Source organism: Atta cephalotes (genome assembly GCF_000143395.1).
Source record: "Atta cephalotes unplaced genomic scaffold scaffold00044, whole genome shotgun sequence".
NCBI lineage: Eukaryota > Metazoa > Arthropoda > Insecta > Hymenoptera > Formicidae > Atta > Atta cephalotes.
Window position 1 is genome coordinate 276650 of NW_012130108.1, and position 10000 is coordinate 286649.

At 35.8% G+C, this 10000-nt stretch overlaps 1 protein-coding gene across 2 annotated transcripts in view; it reads right to left on the bottom strand.

Annotated features, from left to right (window-relative positions):
- LOC105622358 (glucose transporter type 1) overlaps positions 1-4419 on the bottom strand; it is a 26606-nt gene extending 22187 nt beyond the window's left edge. For both annotated transcript variants that reach the window (XM_012203780.1, XM_012203781.1), the window contains exon 1: positions 3683-4419. In XM_012203780.1, the coding sequence (XP_012059170.1) occupies positions 3683-4419 (737 nt within the window). The remainder of the gene's footprint in view (positions 1-3682) is intronic.
- Between the last annotated feature and the right edge of the window lie 5581 nt (positions 4420-10000).

Below are 10000 nucleotides of genomic sequence, written 5' to 3' on the forward strand. Positions count from 1 at the left end.
TATATATATATATATATATATATATATATATATATATATATATATATTTTAAAAAAAAGAAAAAAAAAGAAGACGGAGCCGTCACGTGTGAATGGAGAGACTTTTCACACATCACCATGCGACGCACCGCCAGCTTACTCACCCCTGCCTAGCTGCCCGCGTCCACAAGCGAGCTTGCACAATTCGAATGGCCCATCACTTTATGCGGAACGAACAGTCGGCAAAATAATTTACAAAAATCAGCATGATCTCATGAATGTGATAAAGAGAACGAGACACGCGCACAAATAAGTCACAGCAACGGCACATCGAGCGACAAAGTATAATAGTACTTAGCGTAGTCTTAGGAGGATCTACGACACGCGCAACCCTCGAGGGGCTGGAAGAGAATTCGTGCTCGTGACTAACAATTTGCGTTAACACAAAAGTGAATGTGTCTTTTTTGGTTTGAGATATTTGGAAAGCACGTAAATTTTTCCAATGAACTTTGCAAATCGCATCTATTACATCAACGGATATTTCTTTTTTTTCCTTCTCATTTAGAACATTTTTTGTGATTACGTAGACAATTTCGTTGCAATCGCAATTCTTTTACCAATGGCACAACAGAATTTCATCGCGAGTCGCTTCGTTGAGAACTAATTGCCTGTGTCCCGGTATGTATGCCGTATATAAACCGGATATACCATTACCGGTGCTCCGGTCTTTACTCCTCGTTTCGAGCTCTAGCGAGTGCTATTGCGGGCTTATTTGTGCACCTGACATCGAAAGGGAGACATGATTTTCGAATGGAATGAGCAATCAGTGGTAAGCCTGCGAGCGCCGCAGCCAAAAAAATTAAGTAACAACGGTATATATCGATAGTGTCTAATCATCGACTTGTTATGAGACCGAAAAGTGTGTAGTATGTACAAGAATAAGTTTAAGAGTGAGTGTGATTTATGTATAAATGATGAATGGCATGGCACAAAGCCTTGCATTGCATTCTCGGATACATAGAAAATCTATATAAAATAATAAGCAGGGAAGACGTCCGTTTTTTCTTCTTTTCCTTTTTTTACCTCCTCTTGTCTTTCTTTTTTTATGCTGGTCACGTGTTTGTCGTAAGATAAGGCACCGCCACTTAGGCCGGAATTACCTGGATGCATTTGCAACACAGTTAGGTTCTCGAGAAAATGATGTTTATGAAATGATACGGTCGTAAGGTCGTTTTCGTCAGTAGCAAAGCTTATATGAGATAAAATAAGTATTATCGATTCGGGGATGGCGAGGGGGGCGCACTTTAACACAGCGGACAAAAGAGAGCGAGGAGTGTCCCCTTGATTGGTATGCGAGTCTCGAGAGCTCATACACGCCGTTCTACCGGAGGTACTAGGCTAAGTTACTCGTAAGAGATTCAAAGGGCCAAGTCTCTCGTGACTGTTAACATTAGCACGATGGAGCTCCCATTATGCGAACCAATGGACGAGCGTGTTCAAATAACCGAATTCTGCACGATAACAAGAGAGGAATCTGAAGTATTAAGTAAAGGAACAATATAATTAATTTACTTTCTTTACCTAAATTGCGCACAATTGCTGTAGCGTTTTTTCTGATTACACTAATTTACAAAATTTTATACAAGAGAGATTGAAGACCGTTTCTTAGATAATTTGTGACGCTGAATCCAAATTGAAATACTTCCGTTTGGTCCAGTTTTTGAAGTATAAGAAGAGATATTTTTTCCAATATACAGTAAAATTTATTGAAATTAGGAAATAAATAAAAAATGTTAAGCGTGTAATTTTGTTTTTAATATGATTCCAAAGTTGTGTTCCAAATTAGTTTCACATATTAAGGTCATAGCAAACAAAAAATTAAGCAATAAAATGTAAATAATAAGCGAATTGATTGATAGTAAAGACCATAAGACCACGTAAGTAGTGACAAATTTAACATGTTAATTTCCTTACTGCTTATGCGGGATCGTAACGCTCGTAAAGTCTTAAGTCATAGAAAATTGACCAATCATAATCGATTATTCTTTTCATTTTCGACTGTAATTGATTAATTTTCTACGACTTAAGACTTTACAACCGCTACGACTTATATTATAGACCTCGCATTACATCTTACTAATTAAATTTTTCTGTGTGTGTCGTGATCCTTACAATTAGAGTTCAGCAGTAATCGCCAAGTGTGTTTTTGTCCTAATATCATGTTTATCCATCATCATCAAATCCTGATGAAAACCAGTTCACCTTGCTTATCACTTGTATTGTCCAAATTATTCGGAAAGAAATGCTATTTCTTAAAAATTGACATGCTATATCTTAAAAATAACATGCTATATCTTAGAATTTACATGCTATATCTTAAAAAATTCAATGAATTTTTTTGGCAATAGATTCGACTCAGCGGCCAAAAATACGTTTAAAATATTGTTTCCTCTTTTTGCACTAAAAATTATTCAAAATTTGTAAACTAGTGTTATTATAACGCATACAACTTTTTTTATAATTTTATTTGATAAGAATGCAACAAGATATCCGATGGAAATTTAAAAATATGGAGCTGTAACTGCAATTAAAAGAATAATATTAGAAATAAAACAGATCGAGAATAAATCACCTGAGAGCTGAATGTTCGAATAATGGTGACTCTATCATGCCACGTGAGATTTAGGCGATAGGTATAGAGACTAGAAAAAGAAAACTTTCTACGCTTCACTCGTCATGAAAAGAGTAAAGTATGATTTCTATACAAGACCCTAAAAAGAGGTCACTACTAATGTGAAAGTCAATACAGAATTCTAAAGGCTAGACTATGTTAGAACAATATTTTAAATAGAAATTCTTGAACATTCGCTCGCAACATTCGCGGCGTTAATCCTCCACGACCGCCATTTCCGAAGAAAAGAGATTTTCGTGCAAACTGAAAGTTCAATTCCCTTAATATTGCATGTTATTTCTCGATCGCCGTGTCCGGTCGTAGAAGCTTAACGTTTCAACTGGCACGAACAATGCGAATACTGATAAGCTTTAAATCACTTGAATATGATTTTTAATAATCATGAAGGGATATTTTTGCAAGAGTCGCGAATAGTTTGCAACGTTGTAGTCGCTGAGAGAAGTTGACGAAATTTGCGATGGCACAGGTCCTTCGCAAACTTCTGTCGGCACTACCCAACGTCCAACAATCCAGATAATTCTTAGAGACATCGGTGGCGACGCCAATTGTCCTTGGATAACATAATTCGTGTTTTAACATCGAGTTGTTGCAAAAGCCTCGTTGATTTCTTGATAATAATTACATGAGCTCGGAATAATTCAACGATAATAAATTATTTTACAAATAATTATTCTTTGATAACATAAGAATTTTTCTTTATAATTGTAACAGAAAAGCAATGTAATAATACAATTGAATTGTGTCATAAATTTATAAATTATCTCGTTTCTCACAAAAAGAGAGAGAAAAAAATATAACCGTAATTATCGTTCCGTTTCAATGGCTCGTGTCTCTCTTATCAAGAGATCAACAAAACTTAGAACAACGATTCTTCTTCCTGCTGGCGTAGTGTAGTTACGGAAGTTGTCTCGATAACGCGATAACTGATGATTCAGAGTGGTGTACACCGACAACTGGAGGGAGAGAGGGTGAGGATACTCGATGGTAGTGTACCTCTCCGCGTGGAACGTACCTTACGAGCAACTCCCGTAGAGTGGCTTCATCGTCCTCCTGTACCTCTTCCTGCGTCTCATTACTGTACGAGCCGCGGCTAGGGTGATGATGGCGGTGCTGCCTGCCGGTCGTCCTGCCGCCGGGGGGATACTGGCCGTGCAGCCCGTGATGATGGTGATGGTAATGCGCCGCTGAGGCGTTCGTGCTAGCTGAATGCAAATACCGGGCGACGGTGTTGGTTGCGCTGGGTCGCCCCCTGGTCAGCTTGTGGCCGGCAGCCGCAGGAGGCGGCAGTATGGCGCCTGTACCGGGCTCCACGTGACTTCTGCGCGCGGCATAGCGCGCCTCCTCCTCCACCCTGACGACGACAACGTCCCGCTGACGCGGCGCCCGATCCGTTGGTCGCCGATCGGCCGATCCACTGCGCGATCTCGCGCCGCCGTCGGTCCTGCTACGGGGGATGGTACCGCTCCTGGCGATGATCTCCTCCCGGCCCGAATCAATCCAGAAGTCGCTATCTCCAACCTGTACCCCGAAATCGAGGCTCCTCCTGCTGCCGCCGATATTCTCCTCCTCCTCCTCCAGCTGTTCCTCTTCCTCCACCCCCTGCTGCCCAACGGCGGCACCAGCCGGCCGGTCCGTATCCTGGGACCGGCCCGGGATCTCCTCGTAGAGACACTCCGAATCCTGATCCGTCGACACTGTCGCGCTCTGCCACAACTGGTTTATTGGCTTGAAGCCGCGTGAATCGGCCATCGTTCAAGCTGCGATGGAACCAAAGAGATGGAACCCGATGACAGAGTGGCTCTCTTTCCTCTCTTTACCGTTCTCGTTTTCGCTTGTACCGCCCGGTGCGATAATTAACGATTTTATATACAGTGCCGGTGGCGACTCTTTTGTGACTCGCAACGGTCGCTTGTCTGCGATTATTCAAAATTATAATACAGACTTTTACAGAGCCAACAAAACGCGCGATACAGCAAAAAAGTATCATGTATCCGCGGTAGCATTGATCTGCACGTATTTGTAGCGCGCTGTAAAGAGCAATGTGATACGAAATATCTCGATGATAGCGATACCTCGCTAATTGGCAAAATGTCGAGTCCAGTCGGCGTTGCTGCTCTCCTCAAAATTAAATCTCGCAGAGCACATCTGTAACGCATCCGGTGGGCACGCGCGTATTAATTAATAAAAGATATTTCAGGAGATATGTGCACCCGTGGCAACGGTCGTCTGCGACACCAGACGACGCCAAGAAATAATTCACGGAGAATTTACGCGCGGCAATGCGCATATACAAAATATGCAGCAGCACGTGTTGCTATATTGCTGCTGTTGCTGCTGTTGCTGTTGCCTGCGAGTAACTTTCGCTCGCGTTACTAATAATATGAGACATCGAGTGAAGTAAAGGATTGAAATGATACCCCGTTTGCCTTCCAAAGTACGATCCCGACGGAGCGGAAGTTGTCCCCCATCCGTAGGGATGTAGACGCAAACAAAACTAAACTCATCACATTCGGACGGCCACTAAATGACTTGCAGTGACGAGGAAACGGGAGCCACGAACGGTTGTCGCCTACAGGAGAATCACAAACGAGGCGACCACCGTTCTAAGAATGCAATTAACTTGAATGTATGTAAACGCTTCGATTTTCTAGACGCGTCCGTTGCACGTCGCGCAATATCGAATAGTACTCTCGAGTGTTTTGAGAGGAAAAAGGCGATATTTTTACATGGAAAGAATGGTTTTGCTGAAGAATCTGAAAATTTAATTAGATACAGATCTAAAAATAATTTTGTTGGATCATCAAAATAATGAAAAACGTTTAAATATCGATGATAATGTTGCAAAAAGTTTCAACATTCTAGCAACTAATTTGAACGCTCTATATATTATTTTGATGATCCAAATAAAATAATTATTTTCATAATTTAACATAATTATTTTCAAATCTATATTTAGCTAAATTTTTAGAGAATTTAAAGCAAAACCTTTTTTTTCGTATACGAATAACAGTATACGCAGTCATTGCGAATAAATAAAGATTCTTAATTCCGCAATATATTTCGTAGGTGATTTGAATTCAAAGATATATGGAAACATTTCAGCGAAAGGTGAAAAAACGATTTTTCTGAAATATATAAAATATATAAAAGTTAGGCCAGATATTGGATAAAAGTAATTATATTGAATCATCAAAATAATTTGTGGGACGCTGAAGTATGATAATGAAAAAGGAGATTATGGAATAGATGGGGAATTATGAAATACCACGATATTTTGTATAGTTTGTGGCATTCTTGGAACCCGACCATCAAAATTACTTCTTCACAATCTGCTTAGACGTTATAATAGGCCACTGGTCGTAAATATTTATTGCATTACCATAAAAGCTGCATTTCAGTTTTGCAAGAAGGAACGGTTTTCCTAAAATATTTTAAAATTTAGCTAGATATAAATCTGAAAACAATTCTGTTGAACCATATTAAAATAATTATGTAGGAAACTCAAGTAAGTGCTGCATGATAAGCAATGCCGCAAAAGATTTTCATATTCTAACAATTAGTTTAAATTACATAAATATTTTGATAGACCAACAAAATTATTTTCAGATCTGTGTCTAGCTAAATTTTTAGATACTTCAGCAAAACTTGTTTTTTCCGTATAGTAAACAGTTTTAGAAATACAGTGTACATACTTTTTATATAATTTTGAGAAGTATGTTATTAATTTTGTAATTTCAAATTAGCTTATTAGAAGTTCTTTGAATGTAGCTTTCAAATATAATTCAACTTATTTTGGTAACAAAATGTGTTAATGTATCCGACGTATAAAGTTATACTATATATTAGTTGGTGGGATTCCATTATATCTCTTCTCCATAATTACAACTTTTTTTTCTCTTCAGTTTTTTGTGAATTATGTTTGTTCTGTATATACTTCTAAGAACTTCTATCTATAGTCTATAATATATATCATATTCTATGATTAACAAACGTATATCAAAAATAATTACGTTATGAATATCTATTAAGTTATTTCAATAAAATAACACGGTGTTTCATAACTTTCTCCCATCTTAATTCTGCAAAAAATTTTGACATTTTAGTAACAAGTAAATTTTGACGTTCTAATTACATTTTTAGTAAAATTCTAATAAATTTGAGTGTCCAATATAATTATTTCGATAATTCAACATAATTATATTTTCAAATCTCCATCCTAACTAAACTTATAATACTTTAGCAAAATCATTTTTTTTGTGCAAGGATCGCCGCGGAGATTGAAGTCCATATATTATGAGGTCCACTTTACAAAGACTCTCAGACGCAGACAGAGCTTCATATTTAAAGAGAACAAATTACGAACTTAGTGCCTCCAACTCGCATTCTAAAACTTTCACATAATGATTCAACCGTCAGTCTTTTTCATGACATTACGAAAATGAGCTCTATATGTACGCTCTGTATGAACACATAGCGTGTTACATACGAAATATACGTAAGATCTCGTAGATTTCCACGTGTAGAACCATTTTACTCGTAATGACCGACGTATTGTATTCGCAACACGGAGCTTTCTCTCTCTCCGAAACAGACCATCTATCATAAATGAAGAAATACAAACTCACCTTAAAGAATTCGCAAGCCATTGTGCCTGGCGATGATATATCACGACACGACTCGTTTCGTCTCGCACCTGCTTCTCGCCCCGCTCTCGACGAAAAAAAAACTCGTGGATTCGATCTATCAGCTATCGAGAGATCGCTTCGCGATGACGGAAGGGAACAGCGAAATAAGGGGGTAAGGAAAAAGGGGATGTAGATACGCGAGCGTGAATGTGAAACGGCGAGTTACGATGAAAATATTTTCCACCGTGGATACGGAGCACCAACGTATCACGTCTTCAGAGAAACTTCCCTTTTCCTTCGATCGATTGAATTGGTATTCAGTACAAGACGAGTTCTAGGAACCTGCAACAAGCGAGCAAATTGTTAGCCTCACTGTGTCAAGATTGTTTCCTAGAGTATCTCATTGATTAAATTCAATCAATTAAATCGATCAATTAAAATACGATAACGAAATCCGATATATTAGTTCGTTTATTAGCTCGTCGGTTTGTAACACAATTATCGGTATAGATTACCAGTACAGAACACATTGTCAGTATAGAATATTTTGTATTTGTTAAAATTTTTTTGTAAAAATTTTTGTGTTGAATTTGTAATATATAATATGTTCCGAATAATTTAACATAATATGATTGTGTTATTTGAATATTTTGTATTAAATTAATGTTCAATATTTCTTAGTGCTAAAATAATTTTTATCTTTATTATACATAAATTATAATTTCGATAAACATTTCAATCCACAATTCTGAGTCATCTTCAGTATACATAAAGCTTTATTCAATTCGTCACAAGTTACATATCCTTACAGAAATAGAATAGCTTTAAGATTGTTAACAAATCGAATTCCTTATATCGTCAAATGTAGGAATCCCGTCAAGTTTAGTAAATGAATCGACATATCTTTTTCACAAAAAAAAAAAACAATGTGTACTAATAAAATCAAAATGAATCGAGTAACATTTACGAAAATAACAGCTTCAAGCGCTCGCAGCACTGTCTTGATGATATATAATAATAATTTCATTCAGAAATATTTGTGTGAGTTTCGTATAAAGTTATACATATTACATGAAACAAAGGAGAAAGAACACGACTTCGTTCTTTGCTGAAAGCTGCACAAACTTATATTTCCAGATAGAAAGTTACTATCCGTTTTTGACGAATTCGCGATTTCGTACACAATTCAATATGGGATCTACAATTTAACGTCGATTCTGACCGACGAAGTTTTGTTTGGAGAAGTGTGTTCTTGGCAAGGATACTCTCGGATTGCTGCTTCCTTCCAAGAGGAGAACGAGTGTATGAAAATATTTTACCGGAAATGTGATCTCTTGTACAGCAAATCAGTGCGCTATTCTGCTACACTCGCTCTTATAATCTCTAATCATCAATACGCTCTACAAAAATCGGTGTAAATTTAACATCACGCGATTTTTATATAATTCTCATCGGGTTGATGTTAATATTAACACTGGATTTGAATATATATATATATAATCCCTCATGTTTATATTAACACCATCGTGATGAGATTTAAAATCCATGAGATTAAATTACGTTAGTATTAACAGTATTAATATTAACACCACACTGCTGAAAAATTTATGAGTTTAACATATTTCATGTGTCACAAACAGCTCACTCAAATTTTTGTGTTAATTTCACAAGATGAATATGTTAAAAAGTAACATAAATATTACGCAAAAGAAATTATCATAAAAAAGGTAATATTGACATACAATTTATAAGCAAATTATGGAAGCATATTTTTTCAATATAATGAACATTTTTGATATAATTAAATTAATTAAATTAACATGATATAATTAAATTAACATGTGTTTTTATATTATTTATTCGCACTGATGCACTGTAAAAAGTAATGTGTTTTATTGTTGTCCTTTATTCTTGATCTCATATTTTAAACACTTAAAGAGGTTTTAATTTTAAACTCTTTCAATAGACAAAACACGTGTTCAGATTTAAAACGCATAGTGTTTTAAATTCAAATACGTAGGGTTTTGTCTATTAAAAAAGTCCAAAACTAAAACATCTTAAATATTTAAAAAATGGAGACAAAAATAAAATATTTTAATATCTTAAAATTAAACTTTCTTTTTTCAGTGTGTATAAAGTATGTCATTTTGATTTTAAGAAATATCAATTGAATGATTTTAAGAAATATCAATTTAATAAAAATCTTTAAATAATATAATCACAGTATGTTAAATTAACACTCGAATATGTTAAAAATTCAATATAAAATTTTAACAAAGATCGATATGAATAGATCGATCTTTATTTTCAATAGAAAAATAAAATATAAAATGTTTTTTTACTGTGCAACATAATGAAAATTATATAAGACACCGTATGATTAAATTTTTATATCGATATTTTTTAGAGTGTAGAACCTTCTTTTATAATTAATATATTTTATCTACATATCGTAAATTTTAAATCCCAAAAAATTCGAATTAGATTATTATGAGGTCTAAAAATTTTGGAAGTAATTGAAAATAATTATTCCAGAAGTCATTGTTAACCTATGATGTAGATCAAGAATATGAGATTCGAAACGTTTTATTGCTCGTCTCTCGGTGTCAAATCAAAGCTTCGAAATGTATCAACGTTCGACTTAGTTGGATCACATCTCTTGTTCTCGCTGAGAATTGAATATTGTATCGTATGTCACTTTAAGT